This window comes from Chiloscyllium plagiosum, chromosome 7, assembly GCF_004010195.1.
Source record: "Chiloscyllium plagiosum isolate BGI_BamShark_2017 chromosome 7, ASM401019v2, whole genome shotgun sequence".
In the NCBI taxonomy this organism is placed as follows: domain Eukaryota; kingdom Metazoa; phylum Chordata; class Chondrichthyes; order Orectolobiformes; family Hemiscylliidae; genus Chiloscyllium; species Chiloscyllium plagiosum.
Window position 1 is genome coordinate 8,004,203 of NC_057716.1, and position 27,619 is coordinate 8,031,821.

Here is a 27,619-nt window from a genome sequence, read left to right on the forward strand (position 1 = left end):
GGAAGTCCAGAACTAGAGGGCATAGGTTTAGGGTGAGAGGGGAAAGATATAAAAGAGACCTAAGGGGCAACTTTTTCATGCAGAGGGTGGTGTGTGTACGGAATGAGTACGATTATATTTAAAAGGAAATTGAATAGTACATTAATAGGAAGGGTTTAGAGGGAGATTGGCCAAATGCTGGCAAATGGGACTAGATTTATATAGGACATCTGGTCGGCATGGACGAGTTGGACTGAAGCATCTGTTTCCATCCTGTACATCTGTGCGACTCAAGCTTTGGAGCAAATGCGACTTGAATCTGGCCCTCCTGCCTCAGAGGTAGGGAGACTACTGCTGCACCACAAGAGCCCGACTCCTGCACGTGAAATGTTTCCACAAATTAAACTAGAATACACACAGGTCTGTTCCAATTTCTGGAATCCAATTTTTGTTGAGGTGTGGAGGTGTGTTTCAGTGTTTTAAATAGAGAAATTTCAAGGAATGTCTTCATTCTTTGACTTGCACCATTTCTCACCAGTCTTTTCCACATTGAGAACTGACGAGGATCCAAAACACACCAATGAATTTGGGATCCCCATTTTAAATGGTGATGAAAATCAGATTTTGTCTTGGAAATTTTTGAATGGTGGGGTGGGGTTTTAAAACCCATTAAAAGGACATCAGGTTTGAGAGTTCATAAAGAAAATGTAAGCCTGCTGTGGAATCAGCAACATTTTGAAAGGTAAGTGTGAGACAATATGACACTTTTAAATGTCATTACTTCAGTGCTATGTTGTAATGTTAGTGGGATTTTAATGCAGTGATGTAGCATTGGAATTAGTCCTGTGAAGATAAGTTAACCCTTACATTGCCCAGCACAGTGTAATAGTGCACTGCAGTACTTTTCTAATGTAGCACACACTATAACGTAAAATAAAAAGTTCCCTATAATCTTGTATTTGTGCGTTTTCTGTTGAGAGATAATATTTTGAGTCTGATATGACTCTTCTTCAGAATTGTTATTTCTTAATTCAAGAGTTTGGTTCAGAACCTCTGAATGGGCCAGTTACTTGCTGGTCAACGTTATATTGGATAAAGGGGAGACAAATGCCTTCATACAGAACTGAGAAAATAGGTTCTTTTATTTGATAGGGGATAAAGCAATATAAAGGCTACCAGACTTTTGCAAAAAGGAAAATGCAGTATGTAAAAATTCATTTGTTAAAAACAAGATTGACCTATTTAGCTAACAGAAGAATGTGCCCAATGTTTAAATGAAATGGTTGCCAAAGGATCTGAAATTATCCACCCGGTGTCTGTGAAACTGTTCAGAGTTTGGACCGAACTGCATCATGTGACCTAATTTTGAGAAACATATACAAAACAATTACAAACAAGATGGATGCTATTTGAAGTGTTGTCATGCTGCAGTGTAGGAAGATGTCACTGCTAATTTTTACACAGCAAGACATGATTGGATAATTTATGTTTATTTGTATTAATTAGGAATAATTAGTGGGCATGATAATTAGCATGTTTTGAGTATTGCCATAGGTTTCTTTACATCTAATTATGGGGCAGATGTGATCTCAGCTTAATATCGGACCTGAATGACAGCAGTTCTGACAGCTCCTCAATCATTTGAATGTATGCTGCATTCAAGTGTAATCCTAGGTGCTCAAGCCTCTGGAATGAGCTGAACCCATGATCTTTTGACTCAGAGACAAGAGTGACACATTCATTATTTAGTCAAATTTAACAGTAGCATAATGCTTCCTTTCATCTGCAGTTAATATGATAAAAGGATAAAAGTTGATTTTGACAATACCTGGAATGAAAAGCACATCTCCTGGATCTAACTGACATTCATAGCACTGAGCTTTTGCAAATTGTGGATATTTTCTTAGATCTGGATTCTCCACGTCTAAGACCTCAGATTTATCTCCTGTGCAAAGTTAGGAAAAGAAGTGAAGATGACAGTATATTATTTAGCAATAACAGTTTCAAAATCAATTATTTTGAGGAATTTTTAACATTTTAAAATGTCAGTCCACATATGGATTGATTTCGATCTCAGAGATTCTACATTTTACCACTGAAACAGGAAACAATATCAGAACCTTAAAGATGTCATTATCGGTACATCACATATCACTTGCGAAAACAACAACTTGTGCAAATGAATGTGCGTTAGGTAATCCTTAAGGAGGGAAACATTTTTTGTCTATGGTGTTTACCAGATTACATTTATGATTTTTTAGATTGCTGGGACTGTTATTGTCTTTTCTTGTGCTTTAATAATGATCTGATTGACTCTAATGTTCAATACTTGTAAGAAATGTATTCACAACACAGTAAATGTCCTTATTCCCTTTCTTTTGCTATTCATTCACTTGCTATACTCATTTCTTCAAAATGCTTCCACTGAGTTAAAGGGACAAAACCCTGATAAAGTTGTGCAACAATTTTTATCACAATTGCCAAGTGTTACTGCTAATACATTTTGTTGATTCTAATATTTTTTTTAAAAATCCATGTGAAAACCATGCAACACTAACTAAAAAAAAATGACCAAACGAACTTGGTCATTCTCCTGCTCATGCCTGTTTCACTACGTCTGTCTCTTAACTCCACATATCTGTTGGCCTTTGCTCCATATTCTTTCATTCTCTTGCCAAGCAAAATGCCATCGATCTTGTATTTCAAATGCATATTGAGCCAACATCAAATGTATTTTGTGGGAAAGAGCACAAAATTTATGACTCTTCATGTGATTAAGTATTTCTTAAATTCACTCCCAAATGGCCCGTCTTGGATTTTAAGGTCCCATTGACTGAAATACTCCCCCCACCACTGGGGAAAAATAAAAGTTTCTCTATTTACTCTATAATTTTCTTTCACAATCCGAGAACCCAAAATCAAATCATTCCTCAACTGTATAATATTCTCATGTATGCAAGTACAGCTGAGGCAATGTCTTCTTATAATCTAGCCTTGAAGCTCTGATAACATGTTGATGAATCCCAATTACACTTCAAAGGCCAACACGTTGTTTCAAAGATGTGATGCTAAATCAGTTGTGCACAGTTCTCCTGGTGCTTTATGTAGTTGCAACAAAACATCACCTTTTATATTCTATACCTAGCTGAAGTCTAATTATAAAGTGTGATGTTCCATTAGCCTTCATGATTTCAGATTTGTATCTGCTACGTTTTTCTATATTTATTTATTGAAAATGTTTTACTCTTTCACAAAAAACAAGTTATAGAAGTACAAAAATACAGAAGAGTAGAAATAATACATTACATTATATTAATGTTAACAATAAACTACCTACTACTCTTCAATATACAATCGTCTCATATTTACTAAAGTTAATGCAAGTTAAAATTAACTCAAATTAAATGAAATAGTATTAAATTAAATTACAATCCAATAAAATTAAACCACATTATGTTACACTACATTACTCCACTTGCCGCACCTCCACCAAAGCTCCATGTCCTTATTCCCTTTCTTTTGCTATTCATTCACTTGCTTTACTCATTTCTTCAAAATGAGTAACAGTTATTATACCTGTATTTACTAGGCCTCCTCCCCCGGAGTCCTTGGTCCACCATATATGGCCCTCACGACTATGTAAAGGCCCTAATCAGTACCGCTGATAGGTCCATGTCTATGTAATTTAGAAAGGGCTGCCATGTCTTATAAAATCGCTCTGGTCTGTGGCGCACCATACTTGTCAGATAATGTTGGGGGTCGTGCTACATGACAAGTCTGCACCACCCCGCAAGACCTGGAGATTCTTCTGATATCCAGTTCATTAGGATGCTCTTCCTTGCGCAGTGTTTAAGAATGTTAAATAATCTCTTCCCCTGCTCACCTAGAGAGGGCAGATTCAGCAATCCCAAAAGAAGGGATACTGGATCCTCCTTAACTTCAATTCCCAGGATCTTCTCCGGCTCATTCACCATGGCACCCCCATTATTTGCGAATCTTGTAGCAGGACCAAAAGCAATATATGTGAGGGTGCCTATGCTGATTTTACATTTGGGACATTACAGAGAAACTTTGCTGACCTCTCTGGTGCTATATGGGCCCTGTGAAGGATCTTCAATTGCATAGCTTGTGTTTCATTGCATATTGAAATTTTCTTTACATTCTCCCATATATCCTCCCATGTTTCCGATGAGATTTCTTCCCCTAATTCCAGATCCCATGGAGTCTCTCCATATCCCCTAAGGCATTTCATCTCTGCAGATGATATATATTACTAATCGAGAGAGCGCCCCCACATCGGAGCACTGTTCTCTCTATATTCGACTTGTAGGGCTGAGCCAAGAGCATGGTCTTCTTCTACATATAATCCCTAAACAGGAAGTATCAGAAAAGGTCTTTATTAGGAATCGCATATTTCTGACTTAATTGGTTGAAAGACATCAAGACCTCTCCCTTGAATAAATCTCCCAAACAGGAGATTCCCTTACCGTCCCATGCTCTGAAGCCAAAGTCCATTGACACCAGTTTAAATCCTGGGGCTCCCACTAATGAGGTGAATGGCAAAGTCTTTAGCAAATTGCCCTCACCCTGCCACATTATCCTCCATGCTTTCACTGTATTTAAGATAATTGGACTCTCACTGTGCTCAGCCACAGATCTCATCTTGTCCATATACAGTAAGTTGGTGAGGGACATCTTGCCTGAGAGGCCGCAGCATCAAGCCATTTCGACCTCGAGTCCTTATGCATCCAGTCACCCACATATGACAGCAGGGCACCTATTTGTTATCTCTTCAGATCTGGGAGGTTCAACTCCCCCATATCTTGTGGAAGTTGCAGCTTGGTAAGTTTAATTAGGGGCACCTAGGGCACCAAATAAATGTTCCATGCCAGCCGGTAAAACTCTGCAGCATCCGCCTGGGTAACAACAAACAGGAGCATCCTCATAGGATATAATAACCGAGGAAGAACATTCATTTCAATCAAGACTATACGGCCTAACCATGATATGGGTTGCCCCTCCCAACACTGCAAGTCCTGCTTTATTCTCTCAAACAATTGTACAAAGTTAACTCTGTACAGCTGATGGAAGGTAGGGGTAATAAAAGTTTCCAGATAGAGAAAATCTTTCAGTGACCACCTGAAAGGAAACTGCATTCCATCCTCCAGTTTTGTTATTTCCACCAATTCCCCCCACGGGCATGACTTCTGACTTCGCAAAATTTATCCTGTATCCTGAAAACTGATGAATAATTTAATTTTTTTGTATTAGCTGGGGTATGGACTTTTCCAGAGTTAGCCAGAAACAGAAGGACATCATCCACATAAAGAGTAATGTTGTGTTCCTCAATTCTCGCCGATGGTGCCACTATTTCAGGATCCTTCCGGATGGCCTCCGCCAATGTATCAGTTACCAAGGTAAACAGCAGCGGCTAGAAAAGACATCCCTGGTGGCTGCCTCTCCCCACACTGAAATTGCTTGATTTGACACCATTCATAACAACCACTGCCTTGTGGTCTCTCCAGCACTGCCACCCACTTGGCCGCTTGGAGTAACAGGTAAATTCCTCCCATTAGAGTGGAGACACCTCCACACATCCAGTAGCCCCAACTCCTTGCAGAAGTCCACTAGATGTCTAGACTGCAGAGGTGTACTTGACAGACCCCTTGGCGTCCTGTCTACCCCGGGGTCCATGCGATGATTAAAATCTCCTCCTATAACCGTACGATGCATCTCAACAGCCATTCATTTAGAGACTGCATCAACTAAAATTTGAGAAGATGCACCTGTGGGCAGTAAACGTTCAGGATGCCATACTCTTCTCCGTGTACCAGAGCCGTGAGAATGATGAACTGTCCATAATCATCTTTGATTTGATCTATCACCTGAAATGGGAGGTTCTTTCATACCAGTATAGTCACTCCTCTGCTTTTGGAGTTGGAGGAGGAGGAGAATACCCTATCGTATCCCCTCTGCTGTAATTTCAGACGTTCCCTATCAGTTAAATATGTCTCTTGTAACATAGCGATGTCAATCCATTCTTTCTTAAGATTTGAGAGCACCTTTTTCCATTTAATGGGGGAATGGTTCCCCTTTATTTTCCAGGTGCACAACCTGTAAGATCGCTAGCCCGCGGTTCCCCGAGAGGAAGAAGCCCATTCAATGTGCAGCGAGTGGGGAAAAAAACACACTTTATGAAATCTAAGAACGACTCCGACAAACATTACTAAAACTAAGAAACTAACCACTATTCCTAACTTGAACAAATAAACACAAAAACCATAAATCTCCAGAGATCTCCTCCCTCGCCCATAGAGGGCATTAACTCCCAAACTTAGAGCTGCCCTGGCACCTTCCAGTTAAGACCTCGTCCCCAAATCCAGCCAATGGAAAAAAAACCATTTTACACCAAAGCAATACCAAGCCTATAAGGCTCAAGATCACGAAAAGGAAAAGAACAAATAAAGAGAAGATTAAAAAAAAATTATTCCATTGTCCACACACACCTTTTCCTCTTTCCCCCTTTGTCCAAGTCTATTATTTCAGCGAGTTCAGAAATTCTTTTGCTTTCTCCATCAAGTCGAAGTTAGACAGATCCCCCACATTAAAACGTAGTACTGCCGGTACCTCAGAGATTACAGCATATTTAAGTCTCTTAATTTTTTCTTAACATCATCAAAAGTCTTCCTCTTCTTAATTATGGCCCCAGTAAAGTCTTGAAAAAACATTATCCTCGAACCTTTGTATACCAGAGCCTGTGGATCTCTTCCCAGTTTTCTGGATGTTTCTATTATTAACTGCTTTTCTTTATAGTGCTGTAGTTGCACCAGGACTGGGCAGAAGTGTTGATCCGACTCAGACTTGCGCATTGTGATCTGGTGGACCCGCTCCACAGTCGCCCGGCCCGACTCGATCTCCATCCACAGCAACTCCAGGAGCAATTTCTCAAGGAACTCAGCCAGGTTCGGGCCTTCCTCTCAGTCCATGACACACGTTTTTTCCTCCAACCTAGATTTCAAGGTCGTCGACCTGTTCCAGCAAATCCCGAACTTGGCCTTTCAAGGTTTGGGCCCGCCCCTCAGAGTTCTCCGTTGGGGTCTCTGAGGCCGGGGTCCTTTGCTCAACCGTTTCCATGCGTTGATCCAATGCCCGAATCTCCTGCTCATGCTTTGTCAGCATGGCAGTAATTAATTCTAGCGCTGTTTCCATTTTGTTTTCACTGACTTTTGCAAACTTGGTGAGTAGGTGCTGCTGCTCCACCAAGCTTAAAGTCGCCGCCACAGGAGTCAAAGCAGCGGCTGTGGGTGTGTCCAACACAACAGGGGAGTGCTCTGCCTGTTGCACTCTCCTACCTCCCTCTCCTATAGCCGTTTTCATTTCGACTCCAGAACCTCCAAATCCAAATTTGAAAAGGTTCTCGGTGCTCTGCCTGCTTTATACTGAAAAGTTTCCTCAGGGGTGGCAAATGGGGGAGGGGTAGGAGCCCTTGCCTGGGGTATGGCACAGAGCCCAACACAGCAGACTTTTCAGACTCCCTAAATGCAACATATTAATGATCTGTGAATACGGATTCCTAAATTGTTTTGAACTGCCACCGTTCCAAGCTTTTCACCATTTAAAGGCACTTCAATCTATCTTCTCTAGTGCAAAATAGATTACCTCACCTATACCTGTGCTGAAATCCACTTGCAATAGCTTGCTCACTCTTTCAACGCATCAACGTTCCTCTGTCATTTTATGCTCCCATTCACATAATTTACTCATGCTGTGATGTGTTAGTGTGTTATCCAAGTCATTAATACAAAAGAAGTAAATAACTGATGTCCTGGCAAAGATCTTTGTGGATGAGAGATTCAGCAAAGAAGTTTTAGAAGAAATAATTCCCCAAAATTAACACAATACATTTTGAATTCAAAATATTTTTGGGGAAAAAAAAAGAGATGCCATCCTCTATAGGACTCTCTACAGTATTCTTGATATCCAAACATGATTTGGACATAAATCTTGAACAAAATTAGCTAAACAAGTTAGATTTGGAGGGAGTGAACAGAGAAAAAAAACCCTGAAACAATGCATTAAGAACTGCAGAGCGTAGGTCCTACCTTCACACAGTATATAAAAATGTATCTTTTAGGGCTACCGGGTGAACTAGGTCCCCAAACAAAATCCACTTAGGGTAAATATTTTACCAGGACTAGTTCTTCATTCAAATTTCCTTCATCAGAGAGGCAACGGCCAAGTGGCATTATCACTGGACTGTTAATCCAGAGACCCAGGAAAGGTTCAGAGGGCCTGGGTTTGAATCCAGCCATAGCAGATGGTGGAATTTGAATTCAATAAATATCTGGAATTAAGAGTTTAATGATGACCATGAATCCATTGTCAACTGTCAGGAACAAACCCATCTGGTTCACTAATGTCCTTTGGGGAAGGAAACTGCCATTCTTACCTGGTCTGGCCTACACGTGATCCCAGGCCCACAGCAATGTGGTTGACTCTTCACTGCCCTTTGGGCAATTAGGGATGGGTAATAAATGTTGGCCTAGCCAGCGACACCCTCTTCCCATGAATGAATTTTAAAAATGTAATGACATAACTATATATTTATGAGGAAAAGCTCCTCTTAGTAGATTCCGATTACATAAGAATACAACCTTATATTGATCATCATCAATTACTGGCAGTAATTGCACAGCAGTTATAATTAGATCAATTTAAAAAAAGGAATGAGGAGAGCTAATGGGTTAACAGTGAGCTTAAAACACTTGAAAAACACTTTGTTTTTATAACTGGTGTTCAACCTTTAAATGAATATTCAAAAATCATTTACGTTAAGCCGATGGAACTAATCATCCCTTACAGCATCAGCTACAATCATTACACTTTCTAGTTCTGGCAAGATATGTCAATTAGGTTTGATGATATTTATCTTCAAATGAGTTTTTAACAGCCACTATAGGATCTGAGAAAAGAGGTTGGGTCTGGTTTATCATCATGGATGAGCTAGAAGTCATAGCTCCCATCCTGAACATGGTCCTCTGTATTCTTGTGGGGGTCTGTTTGGATGTGTGCATGCCTAATTCACAGAGCCAGTGGACAATTTACATCGTCAGCTATTTTCATGGAAGCAGGATTACGGTAGCCCAGGTGTATGAAATGCTGAATAAACTCTGCAATGGTAGTTCTGAACTTTAGCATTTATTTGGCTGTGGATCTGGATACTTTTGCGAGCTGGAGTGGAGGTGAGGGGAAGAAAAGAGAAAATAATGCTCTTTGGTGGCCTTTGGGGTCAAGCTAATGCCCTTTGGAATTGTTTAAAATACACATAAATGTACATAAACTGTGCATAAAGTCATTGGAATGGTCAACAAACCTGTCTAAATGTCTGAAGCACCTGACAAAGGGATGTGTGAAAGGTTATTGTCAAAAGTTTCAAGAGGGTGAGTCTAAGGGGGCCGTAAAAACTGTCAGGAAGAGCTGTGAGAAGGAACTATAAAGTTATGAGAAGTCTATTCTTTAAAATTCCAAAGAAAACACTGAAATGTTAAATAAAACAGTTGCTTGTTAATTCACTCTGACATAAGCTGGAAGCCTTCCTTATTGGATTACTGCTGCTTCACTGACTTCATAACCATCGTTTATCACAGTAGACTACCTGCAATTTCTCAGTTTCACTGACAGGCACAAGTGATAATACACTTGTTGATGTGGTGCTTGAATTTCAATGCCTGTAATAAAAGATTGTGCATTTGAATACACTGTTTTTTGTCAAAGGGCTTTATTTATCTCTATCAATAAACAAATCGAGTTAGACCCCATCTACCACCCTCTGAGAAAAAGAACAGGAAATGACATCACCAACCCAAAGAAATCCAGACATATAAATAGAAAGCAGGAATCATATACACTGCTTCTCCTGAGGCCCACTGAAGATGTTACCTGGTAGGGTGACGGAATGTCTGGAAATGAACCTTCCAGCTCAGCGGCAAACCTACATCTAGAACCTCAACCTGAGCCACAAATCTTCTCAAAATCTTAGCAGAGAGATCCCATCCGGTCCTGGAGACTTGTCCACCTTAATGTTTTTTGAGACACTCAACCTCTCTCCTTCTTAATATCAAGATGCCCTAGAATATTAATATACCCCTCCCTAAATTTACCGTTATCCATGTCCTTCTCCCACTTCCTCCAGTTCCATATATAAATTTCCTCTTTTGTCCTGGAGTGGTCCTACCATTTCCGCAGCTACCCTTTTGCTCCTAGTATACATTTAAATGCCTTGGCATTCTCCATAATCCTACTTGCCAAAAACATTTAGTGGCCCCTCTTAGCCCTCCTAATTCCTTCTTTAAGGTTTTCTGCTTTCTTTATATTCTATATCGGCCTTATTTGATTTTAGTTTGCGAAACCTTAAATATGCTTGTTTTCTTTTTCACTAAACTTCCAATATTTTTTGTCATCTAAGGTTCCTGAAATTTGCCATCTTTATTTTTCATCCTCACAGGAACATGCTGGTCCTGAACTCTGGTCAACTGGCCTTTAAATGATGCCCACATGTCAGATGTGGATTTACCTTCAAACAGCCACATCCAGTCTAATTCCTTTAGTTCATGTCTATTACTGTTGCAATTCGCTCTCCTCCAATTTAGCATTTTCACCATGGGACCAGTCTAACCTGATCCATAACATGATGAGTACTAGGTGAGTTGGCATGGTATGTGTAAGGGCAAAAGATGATAGACAGCATAGGTTACTATGACCTGAAACTAATTTGGGGGTTTGGCTTGACATGGAGGGTATGAGGGACAGAGCTGTGCATGAGCTGTGAGGGAGAATTAGGGATGAGAGTTAGAGAGATATTTCATGCTTTATATTGTTTCGTTTTCATCTTTGGGCACAATGTCAAGTGCTAAGGCAGGCTTTCTACCCATCCCACTTACATACCTGGCAGTCCTCAGTTCTTTTGGGGTTGCCTACCCTGACTTCTAATTCAAACTTTACCCTCTGACTGAAAATCTGACATCTGGCTGCCATTTTTCAAGGTTGGGTTCATAATGCCAGGAATTCTCCCAAATGGAGAATTAAATTGTAGGCCTGTATTCCTTTTAAAATTTTACTACATATCTTACCTGTTAGATACAGATAAGGTGCATCCTGAGGACTGAAGAGGATCACTCGCTTCCTGCCGATTACTTGGATCAAAAAGTTATCCATAACCTACGGCAGATAATTATTTTAGATACATTTATTTCATTGAAACTGCAGATTCAAGAAGATTCTGTCCATTGAATTTCTAGATATAGCGTACATTTAGTATTCATGCAGAAAGATTTTCACATTACCTGGGAGACTGCATTTTGCAGTGATTTTTCTTGCTTTTAAAATGGAACAAAAAAGCCATTCTCTAACAAACTAGGATACTACGATCACCCAATCATCTGGTGAGAAATGAAGACAATATGCAGCCATTGCAGCTGATACATCAGAAATGAGAAGTTGCTCCCAGTGATGCCACTACTGGAAATTTTCAAACAGCAGTCCTCGTTAAAGAAATAGGCAGAGAATGAATAATTAAACATGCAGGGTTTTTGGGAAGAGAGCTAGAACTGCGGGTAGATATATCTTATATTTAACAAGGGGATGAGTAAAACCTGAGGCTGGAGGGGAGGAGGTCAGCCACCAAATGGAGCTGGAGACATTTTAAATCAACCTATTCAGAGATGTTAGGACCCACTTTTAGAACAGGTGGGACTTGAACTCGGGTCTCCAAGCTCAGAGGTAGGGACACCACCACTGCCCAACAAGCGGCCTGGTGCAATACTAGAAAAAAGAATTAATGATAGTTAATACAGCTGCACAACTATTCTTCAAACAAATGAATTCACAATAAAACTAGTTAGGAACTCAAGTACCAAAATTACAAACAACAAATTATCTAAACTGAAAATAACACTATACTGTTTATACATGACAATATCTAAATACTGCTCTGCTAATTCTTTCCCTATTTTGGCTAGTTTTCTTCCCTTCTTCATAAAGTATTGGCTGAAATGTAGCAATTTGTTGCCGGAAATTTAACAGAATTTCACCGGAATGTGAGTGTTCATACAGCACATACAGGCAAATTATTTGAATACAGGACCATTACAGCCAAGACTTGTTCAAGTCTCCGCATGTTTATACTTTTATTGCAGGAGTAGGAACTTCAATTGATCTTCTATTCCAAATATTCGTCTGTTACATTTTAATTGGATTTCTGAAGATTACCAGCCCTACACAAATGAGAAACGTCTAGATTCTAACTTATTTAAGTACTGTCCTCAAAAATCTGCAGGTTGGTGCATCTCTCAGTAAGACTGGGTTTGTTACATTCTGGAAAACCATTGCTATTCCATCAAATTGGTCTGCTGTACCTCTTTCCTCTCGCTCAGGAATAAAAACTTGGTTACCCTTCTTAAAATACACACTAAATGTTTTCTCCTTAACCTTGTGCAGAAACTGGGAGCACCTGTTTCTTGATGCCAGTCAGACCATACCACCATTGATAACTTGACCATGCTGTTGACTTCAGGTAAGAGACATCTGACATTCTAACAAAATCATTACTGAGAAATTGTGATGAGTCAAATTGCTGGGGATTCAACAAATATTCATCTTCATAATTCTAATTTTAAATATGTGTAAAAACACAAGTTTAGCTATGAAGGGAATGAAAGGGCATCTATGTAACCTGACTTCTTAATAAACATGTTTCATGTCAAAAAGTCCCAAACAAGAACAGCAAATAACCGTGCCTGCAGGCTTTGGACATTCTTTCACAGGGAGCTCTTAATATATGGCAGTATTCCAAGAGCTCTGTGATTTCACGGTCCTGTGTTACTTAACTCAGATCTGATTGTCTGGCATGATCATACGAAAGAGTTCAGCTAATCCAGAGTTACCAGTCCAGAACTTAAGTTTATCATGGACAGCATCCTACGGAATTTTCTATTCTGCTGGTGGAATGGTTGACAACTTCAATACAACTGGAATTTTGGATAATCTGAATTCGACTCACACTGATGTTGCTGCATTATTATGTAGTCATATATTAGATTCTAGTACTAAATTAGCATTCAGTGGAACTAATGCTGTTTTATGAAAGTACCCCAGCTTGTAGCTTTGTCCAGACATTGCTGCTTGGGGCTGTCTCCCATTAGCACAGCCGAGGACTACGTGAAACTATTGGCAACTCATATTATGTCCAAATGTTTCTGGTTGTAGCAGTAACCGGAAATATGTGGGAATTACTTGAGTTTTCAACAGTTCCAGACCGTCCTTTTTCATAAACAAAAGCCGGTCCTACTGAATTACTTATTTTATACACAAACTTATACATTATTTAATGCATGAACTTTGTGTCCCTGGAATAGTATTAATAACTGCACAGTGTTTTATAGCCAACAGCCAGAAACACAACCTCTGAATCAAAGTCAACATTTTTCTTTGATCACTGCAATTCTTATATCTGAAATCTATGTCCCTTTTATCTTGTTTGCAATTTCAAAGTTAAAAAGCCTCATTTTATGACATTATAAAGGTTGTTTAATTTAATTTATTCTATGCCTCTTTAATAATATAAAGCATGATGAGTGTTAAACCTGTTAATTTGCCCAAGGGAGCTTTACAGCTATATGACGTGGTCAGCTGAATATGATAGACCCTCGAGAAAGGGCACCATGACTCATTCATTTCCTATTACTGGTTTCCTACTTTTAACAGCATCATAAAACATGGAATTTGATATGTAACCACAAACAATAATATCCGGTAATGAGTACCCATTAATAGAGAGTAAGGTTGTACGGGAAAGTACTTTCAAGGTAAACTGCTTGGACTCTTTTATCTTTGTCACATGCAGTTTATTTTATAAAATTCTGTTAGAAGGCTGGGACTACCGTACTGTGCAAACACACAGAGGAGATGTGGCATTTGAGACTGAGTAGAAGCCACTTTCACTCTCAGCTGCCAATAACAATTACTTAAGCCAGCAAAACCCTGGCCTGCTTCAAGGTAAACAGTCATTTTTTGGATCAGTCTGACCTATTCTCCAGGTTGTAAGTTCAGAAGAAAAACGGCACTGATTGATGTTCTTTTTGACCTACAGTTATTGATTCAGCTTATTTAGAACACTGGCTATGTGGGAATCCACAGTTACGACAAAACTACTGTACTGGGTCTTCTTAGGGATGTCAAATACTTTATACATTTTAAAATTTCTCTCAGAAACAGGACACAAAATTTGCAGTTGTCAAAGCATTTCACCTTCATCTCACTTTGATCAAAGACCCAGCACAATTACGTAGGAACAGGAGTAAGCCATTCACACTGCCATTCAATCCAATTGTAACTGATTAACCAATTCAATGCCTTTTCCCCGCACTATCCCCGAGACCCTTTTAGTCATTGGTATTTAGAAATCTGTTATGTTCTACTTCAAAAATATTTAATGACTGAGCTTCTACAACCACCTGGGATTGCAATCTACATCCCTTTTACTTTATTGGGAATTTCAAAATAATGCCTCATTTTATGAGATCACAAAAGGTTTTCTTAATTAACTTATTCTATGCTTCTTTAATTCTGGGATACAGAATTCCATGAATTCCCTACCCTTGGAGTAAAAAAAATTCTCTTGGTCTGGTCTGAAGTGGCTTCCCCTTATTTTGAAACTATCTCATCAGGTTCTGGACTTCCAACCAGGTTAACATCTTACCTGCATCCACTGACAGTCAACAGTTTTTTTGTTTCTTTTACTGTACATTACATCTACTTGTAAATATTAACACGTTAAAGGATCGGCTTCAAGGTGGCTGCATTCTTCTTCAGTTGGAAGGCTGAAAGTCCCATTTCCTGAGACTGGAGCACTTAGTGGGTGGCACAGCGGTTCACTGCTGCTTCACAGCGCCAGGGAACTGGGTTCAATTACGTCTTCTGGTGAGTGTCTGTGTAAAGTTTGCACATTCTCCCCATGTCTGCATGGGTTTCCTTCAGGTGCTCCAGTTTCCTCCCATAGTCCAAAGATGTGCAGGTTAGGCGATTAGCCATGGGATATGCAGGGTTACAGGATAGGGTAGGGGCTTGGATCTGGGTGGGATACTCTTTGGAGGGTTGGTGTGAACTCAATGGATTAAGTCACTTGTAGGGATTCTATGATTCTAGTGTGGACTTATGTGAATACTGATTTGGTGAATACTGAGGGTTTGTTGTTGCTGCCATCTGTTGAATGAGACATTAAATTACAGCCTCAGCATTCTTTTAACATAAATGTAAATGGACTGTGGATAAAGTGGAAGTCAGTTCTCCTGGTATTCAGACCATCTTTCTGCTACTCAATTAAATAACACTAAAACCAAATTTGGTAATTCAGTAGTTTTTTGGCTTGGATCAATTACTAGCTGATTCATATATATTAACAATAGCCCACCAATTTGTGAACATGCTGCAAATAACTGATATGATCTTCATTCCAACACTATGTGATGTCAACATCTGCTCATTTGTTTATTTCATGGAACCCTGAAAAGTCTGAGAGCCTCCAGGGAACTGTGGCTCCAGCTCGAGAACTACTGTGGAAATCTTTTTCATTGCTATGTGCAAGCTGGTTCTTGCTTTTCTCTATATTTTATCTACATTACAAAAGTACTTTGATTGTGAAGTGCTTTGTGACTTCCAAAACATAAGGTTATGATGGAAATAAAAGTTCTGTCTTTATCTGAGGTGATGTTAAGCTATCTTGCATATCTAACAGTCAGATATTAAAGCAGGTGAGATAACATGTAATTTAAGATTAAATTGAACATTTATATCATATAGAAGTGGAGAAGGCTGATGTGAGTATTGTTTGGCTGGCTAACCACATGGCTTCAAACTGGAAAGAAGCCTTATCCTGGGAAATGTTTAATATATCCATACAATACATACAAATTAACAGAATCACCATATTAACACATGCTCCTTCAAATGAATATCTACTGCTATACACTACTATACTAAATACACTATACTATTAGTAATGTTATGTACATTGGTCATGCTACATACATCATAATGAGTCCACAGCTGCAGGCCTGGTGAGCTGATGCGAAAAACACTGGAGAAAAACTGATCCTTCTCAAAAAACTCTGGGATGTTGATGTCCTCAGCTAGAGGTGGGAATTGTTTTCTGATATCTGCTACATCCTGTTTTTAAATCAACAAATATGTTGTCAGGTCTTCTCTGATCTACAAACTAATAGAAATAACTTTGTATAAAATGGCTACGTTAAGAAATGATATTGCATTGGAATCTGATAATTTGTACAAGTGTCATTATTAAGCCATTCCAAACTTGCAGGTGTAGTGGTTGCATTTAGGATTAACAATCAATTAACTGTATCAAACCTGAAAATTATCTGACAGTTATCTGATTAACACTCAATAAATTATTCCGTTACTTTGACAGCAACATTAATCCATTTATTTTGACTAGATTCACACCCCTTTTAAATGGAAACAATTTATATTAACCTTTGATCCCTTTGTTAAAATATTAGGAAGATTGATTAAGCACAAAGTTTAATACATGTAATAAAACAACTAGTACTTGTATAGTGCCTTCGATGCAATGAAATGCCCCAAAAAGCTTCACAGGAGCATGATAAACAAAGGAGTCACCAAGCGTTATAAGGGCATCTTAAAAGCAGATAATCAAATGCTTGGTTAAAGAGGTAGATTTTAGAGTATGTCTTCAAGGAAGATATAGGTAGTTGGGCAGGTAGACAAAGGGAATTCCAGAGCTGCGGGCCTCAGCACCTGCAATTACCAGTGGTGGATCATCTAAAATTGAAGTCACACAAGGAGCATGAATTAAGGGAGCTCAGTTATTTCAGAGCTGGAGGACTCAACTGAGATAGGGAGGAGTGAGGCCTGAAGGGATTTGAGAACAAGGATGAGAATTTTAAAATCAAGACAGTGCTTGAACTGAAACTAATGTTGGAGAGGGAAATCTGACCCAAGCTATCAAATATTCACAAGGTAACATTGCTTATTGTGATTTCTCTTCACCCAATTTTTGTAAATTTTACTTTACTATTTCGACTTAAATAACAAATTTACATATTACAGTGATCTTCACCAGAGCTGGATTAAGGATTCTTATGGCCACAGATTTAAAACTATTCAGGGTTCCTCAACACCAAATCCACTAATCCATTAAACACAAACTTTCAGTAAAATGCATGAAGATACAGGCCTTTGAAAGTTTACCTTTTACTGGAATAATAAAACATTTCTCAGAACATAATCACTCCAGTGAAAAAAGTATTTCATTGTTTGGGAGAAGATTTGTAGCTCGGGTGCTCATTGTTGTGGTTCTGTTCGCCAAGCTGGGAATTTGTGTTGCAGACGTTTCGTCCCCTGTCTAGGTGACATCCTCAGCGCTTGGGAGCCTCCTGTGAAGCGCTTCTGTGATGTTTCCTCCGGCATTTATAGTGATTTGTACCTGCCGCTTCCGGTTGTCAGTTCCAGCTGTCCGCTGCAGTGGCCAGTATATTGGGTCCAGGTCGATGTGCTTATTGATTGAATCTGTGGATGAGTGCCATGCCCCTAGGAATTCCCTGGCTGTCCTCTGTTTGGCTTGTCCTATAATAGTAGTGTTGTCCCAGTCAAACTCATGTAGCTTGTCATCTGAGTGTGTGGCTACTAAGGCTAGCAGGTCGTTTCATGGCTAGTTGGTGTTCATGGATGCGGACCGTTAGCTGTCTTCCTGTTTGTCCTATGTAGTGTTTTGTGCAGTCCTTGCATGGGATTTTGTACACTACATTAGTTTTGCTCATGCTGGGTATTGAATCCTTCGTCCTGGTGAGTTGTTGTCTGAGAGTGGCTGTTGGTTTGTGTGCTGTTATGAGTCCTAGTGGTCGCAGTAGTCTGGCTGTCAGTTCAGAAATGTTTTTGATGTATGGTAGTGTGGCTAGTCCTTTGGGTTGTGGCATGTCCTCATTCCGTTGTCTTTCCCTTAGGCATCTGTTGATGAAATTGCGGGGGTATCCGTTTTTGGCGAATACATTGTATAGGTGTTCTTCCACTTTTTGCAGTTCTGGTGTACTGCAGTGTGCAGTATTTCATTGTTCATCTAGTAAGGGTCCACCTGGATCAGATGTTCCTTGTGTTTATCCATTCCCACCTTTGTACAACATGTAACTTTCAATCAGAAACCAGAATAAGCAGCTGATCTCTAATATTACTGCATCCAAAAACAGATGTGCTATTTAATTCTTTCCTTCATTCACAAATATCAATTAAAATATTATGCATCTTATAAATTCTTTAACTAAGGAATTTGATTTTTTTTAAAAGGAGGGACTAAAGGTCGAATGTTACTGATGTAGGCACCTCATACACCTGACAATCTGGGCAAAATTACGAAACACATTTGCTACAGCTCGGTGTGAAATGGTACAATGGCTGCCTGCTTTGTCCACTTTTCAATTTTTATTTATTTGTTCATTGAAAGAGGGTATTTCTGACGAGCCTAACATTTTTTGCCCATCCTTTAATGGGTTTGACTGCAGCAAGTGTTTTAAAAATGATTTACTAACCAATACATTTGAGTGTTTAATTGTTTAACTAAAAGACACACAGATAGGTTTACATGTAAGTGGAACAGCACAGACTGGAGTTGTGCATCAGGATCATGCAGAATCCCCTTCGTGGCTGATTCTGTGGGAAATACCTGGGAAACTGAAACTTCTGATAGGTGCTTCACCTGCATCTGGAATCCTCTGAAAATGTCCCTTAGGCTCCAAGAGTTTGAACGGTTCCAACTCACTTAAGCTTGATAGATATTCAGGAAAGATTAGAGGGTTACAAACTCACTGTAACTCTCGGGCAACCATGAAACTGAATACTCAACTCACAAATGACACCCGCTCCCATGAACTACATAACACCCCATCCCTGACATTCCTCAATCCCTGACACATTCAATCCCTGGGCCTGACCACAACCGGGCCCTGATCACCCAATCTCACTCCACTCGCCCCCACCCCCAATGCCGCACAACCACATTGTCACAACAATCAGAAAAACACAAGGTACAAGTCTTGTATCCGCCTCTGTGACTTTCTGTCCCTGTCTCAACTCATTTGCTGCTGAAACCTGATTTATGCTTTTGTTACGAGCAGGTTTCATTCATCTTGGCTGGCCTCCAACATTCCATTTTTCAATCTGACATCATCCATAACTTCGCCTATCATCCATCTCATAGTAAATCAGGTTCATCTATAATCCGGTGCTCTCTGATCTGGAGTTAAGCAACATCTCAATTTAAAACTTGAATCCTTGTTTATGAATTCCTCAAAACATTAGCTTGCTCTCTCTCCATGGATGCTGCCTGACCTGCTGTGATTTCCACACAACTATATATTTCAATTCATTAGACTTCAATCTTTATTGAGCCACATATAAAATTGACTTCATTTTTCTTGTTGTGACAGAGACATCCAAACCAAATCATCATTCCTACCTCTGTATTTGCAATGCAATAAAATTAAGATCTTCAAAAACCTTTAAAATTAACCCCAATGTTTCCAAACTAGACTTTTGTACAACCAAATCCAGAGTGTCTGAATAATCAATTTCAGAGTCCTGTTTCTATCTTAGATAAAAGACTGAGTAATTTATTAACAATTTCTTAACTTAAGAACTTGTTGTTCTTAAACAACAAAGTAATCTAACTGGCATATTCTTTAAACCTAACAGCCTTTGTTTACAGCCCCAGTCACACAAAAGATAGATAAGCAAACAAATAAACACAGTTAAGAGATATCTAAAAGAAAATAACAAAGCTGGCCAGATTACTTAAGTGGTTTTCATGAAGTGTTGTCCCACAGGCATAGAAAATGGTTTCTTGTTGATTTTCTGAAGATGTTGTTCAGGTTCACCTTTACAGTTTACTCAGATAAAGGCGGCAATAGTTACAAATTAGTTTTCTCTTCTCAGAACTTCCAAGAACTGTAATGGGAGATTAGGCAAGGAGCTTTCAAATGTTCATGCTGTGGTATCAACAGTCAGGTTCCTTTTTCCACTGAGAAACAGTCCAAAACGCAATTCCAACACTGACCACTTGTTGACAGACTGTCTCCTCCCCTAGATCCAGTGCTGTTCCCTCCACACTTCACTTCAGCTCTGATGAACAGTCATCTACACTCGAAACATTAGCTTCCTCTCTCTCCATGGATGCTCTATGAGCTGCTGTAATCTCCAGCATTTGTTGTTTTCAGTACAATTTCCAACATCTGCAATAATTTCCAACATCTGCAATAATCTGTCATCTGCTTGAGCATAAAATCTTTTCTAGACTTGCTACTATCAAATTCCAGGTACTGACCTTCTTAATAGCCAGCTTCTGCTACCTGTTTAAACAGAATGCTCTTCCCTTGCGACGAAGTATCTCAGAATCTTTTAATTGGGAACCAACCCACATTTAACTTCCAGGTCTGCCCTCACGAATAAATCAAAGCTTGTTTGGTCTGTTTGCCTTTTAACACAAGCTGTTACCCACAGTTCAAAGGTCATTTTCAGTTCACATTTCTCAGTTCACAGCTTCAAACCAAAATTAATTAAATAATTTTTAAAAATTAAGTCTCAGTGAGGGCTCTAACATTCTGGTCATTGCATCCTTTATAATTCCTAAAGTTTCATATATATCATTTTACAAGTACTTTTTAAAATATTAATTCAAGTTGCTTTGCTAATATATAGCATATTAAAGTTTTGCAATAAACTAGAATTTGTGATGAATCTGTTGCTGTCAAATGTCATATAATTACAAAGTTCCCTGTTGTGAAGCATATTATTAATAATAAATGTGAGACCTGAAGTCCATATTTCTGTATTTCCTTTGTGTTCATGCATCTTTTAATAACAGCAGTGACATCTGAGATCTTTCTAATTGCATAATCTGATTACTGCATTTGATCTGGATTCAAAGGAAAGTTAATTATCTGCAGATTGCAGAAGGTTTACTACAAATAACTGTACAATGATCTATTTGACAGGATGTGGTCAAAACTGAATAGCCTAAGTAATATTTGACTACCAGCAGTTATTTAGTTGAGGTCCTCTAGCAAAGGTTGCCCTGCCTACTCAATGAATATACTGATTAAGAAGGTCACAGGCTGTAGTCCTGGCTTATGTGGCAAATGGCTTACAGACAGTGTGGATTACACAAGTGGATAAAGTAAGCACTGCACACTATACAATGATATCAATTTGATATTCTCCATGGATGAAAGTCAGTAAGGATGGGATCAGACCTGATGATGCTGCTGTTAAGAGACAAAGCACCAGATGTGTTGGCTGACAGCATGAGCATTTGTGAAATATTAATAGATACCAGAGCCCACTAAGTGAAGCCTAACATGACTTCATTACAGCAAAAGAGAAAACTAGAAATAAAATAAGCATAGGTAGTGGTTTAGGAGCTGCACATTGTGAAACACTTCATTGTTTATTCACTCACCTTCCGTGCGTCTACTCCTAATGACCTTAAATAATATTTTTCATCCTGCATGAGAAATAATCATTAAATTAGTCATAAGAGCATTCAACTCATAAATCTGTGCAAGTTACAGGAGTCGTTAAACTTTCATACAACCAAATGTCAATAAAAGTTCTGGAATAAACTCATCTACAGTCTTGACTTTTCATTGATTGCTCCCTGCAGAGTTCTCAAAGAAACATTAGACAATTCACAGGCTTATTTTTGAGGCAAATGGGTGTAAAACAAATCCCTGAAGAGGTTAAGCCAAATGTGTTTCAACTTCAACCAGTCTGTTGAAGCGCTAAACCAAATGAATTATGTAGATAAGCACAGTCATACAAATTACTACAAAATCCATAAAAATTCTGTAAGACAAGACAATAGCAATTTTTCTCTTTGTGACACATTTTGAAAAGTCAAACTGATTGCTTTTGTACTTGCATAATAAATTATTTTGATCAAGTTTAAGGACTTAAATAATTTTAGCATATAATCTGCAGCAAAGGTCATTCATAGTTGTATTGTCTTTGTAATTTTGATATCTTTCAATTGGAAATTTTAAGAGTTCTCCTGTGGCTCAAAGAATAACAGCACATGGTGAGTCATGTAGATTAAAGTGCCCATTCTAACAAACCTTAACTAGCATTTCAATAGTGATTCTATTCAACTGGTTTTATCTTTTGGAATTTTGCTTGAGAAACAACACACACAAAAATTGTTGCTGAAAGGGCATTTGTGTTTGGTTCTGATGCACTGGTAAAGTTGGATTGCCCAGTAATACTCACTGCCCAGGTAAAAATGGCTTCCTGCCCCATTCATCATTCATATTTCAGCATGCATTTTCAGGAGAGGAACAAGAACAGAGGAAGGTTTGGAGACACAGTAGATAACAATTTCAATCATAGAAGTTTGAAGTGTGGAAGAGGCATGAGCTAAGTTCTTATCCTTTTAGATAAATACATTTACTAAAAAAACTCTGAGACAACATATTAAGACCTACTCACCACAACATACCATAGGAACACAGGACTTGAGAATAGAATTATGTCATTTGGCTCTTTTGAGTCTGTCCTACCTAAATCTAGTTGTGCTCTTAACTCCTCTTTCCTGTCTAATTGCCATAACCCTCGACTCCCTTCCCTAACAAAAATCCAATTCAGCCCTGAATAAATTCAATGATCCAGCATCCTGTGTATTCTGGGGAAGAAGAAATCCACAGAATAATGACATCATAAATGGAAAATCTCCTTTCCTTCAACACTATCCCCTAGTTACAATCACTCTGACAAGGGGAATATCCTCTCAGAATCTGCCCTGTGAAGTCCCTTCAGGATCTTACATGTTTTAATAAGATCAGCTCATACTCTTCTAAATTCAAATAGGTAAAGGCTCAACATGTTCAAACTTTCATCACATATAGGTCTCTTTCATCCCAGGAATGATTCAAATGAACCTTCTCCGAACTACTTCTGGCAATAGCTATATCTTTTTTTCAAAATAAGACAACCAGAATTGAACACAGTAATCCAGATGGTCTCACCAAGGTCTTGTACATCAGCAGTAAAATTTCTCAGACGTTATATTCATTTCCCTTGCAGTAAACAATTTTGAGACTTATGTACCAGGACACCCAGATTCCTCCGAGCCTCCATTTCTGCAGTAATTCTCCATTTAAATCATGTTTAAAAATGTTGCCTGCCAAAGTAGACAAGTTCCCACATTTAACTTCACCTGCCAAAATTTTGCCACAACTTATTTCTATCCCATTGAGGACTTTCTATCTCCTTTTGACATCAATGAAGTACAGATATAGAACAGAGGTGCATATACAATCAGTATATATAAAGTCGCTCTTCACCCTATCCATACTGAAGCAAATATGCCTGACTCCAAAGTTCATTCCTGTGTACCTAAACTGACAGTAAACACTATATGCCCCTCCATGAATTTGTGAAAAAAATTTAATCATCCAGATCTTCTACATATCCAATTTCTTCTTCATTAATATGTACCTTATGGCTTTATTAACCGTGATTCAGTCACAAAGGTATTGTTTATATATATATTAAAACAGAGTGTGTACCTCACTGCTCCGTTAAAACTTTCAAGTCTTGGCAGATAGAACTTCCTACTTGATATTGTTTCTCACTTTGCCAACGTGAACCGAAAATATTCCTGCACACAGCACTGCTGCCTCACAGTTTCTAAGACTTGATTTCAACTTCTGCCTTGGGCATCTGTCTGTGAGGAGATTATATGCTCCACCCACCTCCACATGGGTTTCTGTTGAATTTCTAGTTTCCTCACATAGTCCAAAGATGTGCAGGTTAGGTGGATTGGCCATGCTAAATTGGCCCATAGTGTCCAGGGACGTACAGGCTAGGAGAGTTAGCCATGGTAAATGTGGGGTTATGGGATAGGATGGGCTTGGGTGGGATACCCTTCCAAGTGTCTTCTATTTGCACTGTAGCGATTCTGTGGTCCAATGTAAATCGTTATTTTCAATACCAAACAGTTGAAATATTTTACATTTCTCTCGGCAAGTATAACTTGCAAAGTTGCTGTAGCCAGAGTTAAAATTTAGAAATGGTTTTGTTACCATTAATAGGGGGGCAGGGATGCATTGTAGCAGTTATACAGGGCCTTGGTGAGGCCACACCTAGCATAGTGTGTGCAGTTTTGGTCTCCTCTTCGAAGGAAGGATGCTCTTGCTCTCTCTCTCTCTCTCGAGAGTGCAACGAAGGTTTACCAGGCTGATTCTGGGCATGGTGGGAGAAAGTGAGTGCTGGAGATCAGTGTCAAAAAATGTGGTGCTGGAAAAGTACAGCCGGTCAGGCATCATCCCAGGAGCAGGAGTGGATGTTTTGAAAATAAGCTCTTCCAACATTCCTAATGAAGAGCTTATGCTTGAAACATCAACTCTCCCGTTCCTCGGACGCTGCCTGACTGACTGTGCTTTTCCAGCACAACACTTTTTGACTCCAATTCTGGGTATGGTGGAACTGATGTATGAGGAGAGATTGACTAGGTTAGGATTGTTTTCGCTGGAATTCAGATGAATGAGGGGGATCTCAAAGAGACTTACAAAATTCTAACAAGAATAGACAGGATAGAAGAAGGGAAGATGTTCCCAATGGTGGATGTGTCCAGAACTAGAGGTCACAGTCTGAGGATTCGGGGTAGACCATTTCGGACAGAGATGAGGAGACAGTTCTTCACCCAAAGAGTGATGAGCCTATGGAATGCATTACCACAGGAAGAAGTTGATGCCAAAACATTGAATGTATTCTAGATGTGGCTACATATAGCACTTGGGGCAAATGGGATCAATGGTTATTGGGGAGAAAGCAGGATTAGGCTACTTATGACACTATATTGAGTAGGACGATCAGCCATGACCGTGATAAATGGCGGAGCAGGCTTGAAGGGCCAAATGACCTCCTCCTGCTTCAATGTTATGTTTTTATGTAACTTTCTCATCATTTGGCAACAATTTGAATTAGCTTTAACCCACTGAAATAAACTTGCCATAACCAACCTTGGTTCCAAAGAAGTCATACCGGATTGGAAAGATTAACTGTTTCTCTCTCCATGATGCTACTAGAAATGCTGAGTTTCTCCTAAATTTTCTATTTTTGTTTTAGTGCAAGTTTTAGGATTGGTTGGATTAATACCTCAGATAAGAAGTATTCTGTGTGGACTGACTCTGCTGCTCGCTTCACAAAAACATCAAATGGTAAAGTTCTGCAAACAAGAATCAAAAGCAATTAACCTACAATCTGAAGCCACAAACAACGAAAACATCATTTAACTAAGTCATCTCCAGTAATATTTGATCTCTGGATAACCAAAAGAATAAGAACATATAAACATACATAAAATCACAGCAAAAGACCAGTTGATCTAATGAATTTATTCTACCTTGACGGAGCGAAATGAAGATGATCAAGTTAGCTCTGGGCAATTATTCATGGCAACTGGCATCACAAACATCCATTACCTTACTTATTTGCAAATGATCAAGATGCTCATCACTCATAGGAACTTGTTCAATTGTGTGAAGGCTTGCAGTCAACCAGTGGTATCAGGATATTCCAGAGGTTGTACACTCCTGGCATCACACCTGTCTCTGCTTTGCAATTTGTACTGATATCCTATTAGTTCTTCTTTCCCTTATTAGCTCAAATAGTCTATCCATATGGACAGCATCTGATCCTTTTACGGTTTTAAAGACTTCAATAATATTTCTTACAAGTCTATATTTTCAATTTAAAAAGTCCTCGTTCTATAACCCTGCTTGACAACTACAAGCCTTCAAATTGTATGTCACATTGAATGGTCCTCTGAATCATTTCTGGAGCCTTAACTTCAGTCATCACTTGAAAGAAATAAATTAGAATAGGATATTCTAGATGCGCAAGTCTAAGGCCTTACAGAGTCATGGAGATGGACGACACGGAAACAGACCCTACGGTCCAACGCATCCATGCCAACCAGATATCCTAAATAAATCTAGTCCTATTTCACAGCACTTGGCCCATATCCCTCCAAAGCCTTCCAATTCATACACCCATCCAGATGCCTTTTAAATTTTGAAATTGTACCAGTCTTAATCCTGTCCTCTGGCAGATCATTCCAAATACACACACAAACACCACCCTCTTGCTGAAAAAGTTGTCCCTTAAGTCCCTTTTAAATCGTTCCCCTCTCACCTTAAACCTATGCCCTCTAGTTTTGGACTCCCTCAGCCCAGGGAAAAGACCTTGTCTATTTACCCTATTCATAATGTTATAAACCTCTATAAGGTCACCCCACAGCCTCTGATGGTCCAGGGAAAATAGCCCTATTCAGCCTCAAACCCTCCAATCCTGGCAACATCTTTGTAATTCATTTTTTGTCATGTACAAGGAAAAAAACTGCACTTCTAATTTAACCTCTTAATTGTTTTAACAATACAGCTTTAATTCCTCATATGCTTGTTCAACAGCTTTTAAATCTAATTATGCACCTTCACTGCCCAAATCCTGTTCCACACAGCAGCCATGAGGCTGAACACTGCTGCAGCAGTTGCAGTTATCTGTACTAAGGCAGGATATTCACTGACTCCCTCTCACCTCAGTACACGCCAACAAGTGCAGGAAGAGCAGGAGCAAGCCGCTAGGCCCTCAAGCCTACTCCACCATTCAATAAGATCATGGCTGATCAGTTTACTCCACATTTCTACCTACCCGATAATCTTTCAACTCCTTAAAAAGAATCTTTCTTTGCCTTAAAAATACTCAAGGACTCTGCTCCAACCTGTTTTGGAGGAAGAGGGTTCCAAATATTCTCACCGCTTGCAAAAAATCTCCTTATCTCAGTCGTAAATGGGCAACCCTTTACTATGAGCTGAAAATGTGTTGCTGGAAAAGCGCAGCAGGTCAGGCAGCATCCAAGGAGCAGGAGAATCGACGTTTCGGGCATGAGCCCTTCTTCAGGAATTCTTCTTCCTGAAGAAGGGCTCATGCCCAAAACATCGATTCTCCTGCTCCCTGGTTGCTGCCTGACCTGCTGCGCTTTTTCAGCAACACATTTTCAGCTCTGATCTCCAGCATGTGCAGTCCTCACTTTCTCCTAGAACCCTTTACTATGAAACAGTGATAAGATTTTCCAGCGGAGGAAACATTCTTTCCACACGCTCCTGGTTAAGGACCCTTAGGATCTTGCATGTTTCAATCAAGTCATCCTTTAATTGCCATGTGTTCAGTCTGTTTATACAGGTCATTAATATACAGTAAGACTTTGAGGGCCAGGACTGATCCTGGTGAAACACCAGTCATTATATCTTGCCAATTACAAAAACATGAAAAAGCAGAACCACAGATGTAATAATCACAGGACTACTACCTGAACCATTTGTAACTTGAACTAGGGTAAATAAGATTAGACCTCAAATGGCAAAGTGGGATTCAATTCTTCTGGCACTGTCACCTGTTCTCTGGGTGGGGGCGGAGAAGCTATTCCATTGAGATAAGCTTCATTTTAATGATGCTGGGATCAGTGTTCTGACTGATTGTAAAACAATCATAAATCAGATGT

General features: G+C 39.3%; 1 protein-coding gene across 2 annotated transcripts in view; it reads right to left on the bottom strand.

Annotated features, from left to right (window-relative positions):
- Positions 1-27,619, bottom strand: part of tyw5 (tRNA-yW synthesizing protein 5) — a 63,597-nt gene that overhangs the window by 4,507 nt on the left and 31,471 nt on the right. Inside the window, exons 3-7 of one of the 2 annotated variants that reach the window (XM_043692957.1) lie at positions 25,216-25,285; positions 21,521-21,565; positions 16,063-16,200; positions 11,109-11,196; positions 1,808-1,924 (exon numbers count right to left, since the gene is read on the bottom strand). In XM_043692957.1, the coding sequence (XP_043548892.1) occupies positions 1,808-1,924; positions 11,109-11,196; positions 16,063-16,200; positions 21,521-21,565; positions 25,216-25,285 (458 nt within the window). The remainder of the gene's footprint in view (positions 1-1,807; positions 1,925-11,108; positions 11,197-16,062; positions 16,201-21,520; positions 21,566-25,215; positions 25,286-27,619) is intronic. The other variant, XM_043692958.1, reaches the window with a different exon arrangement.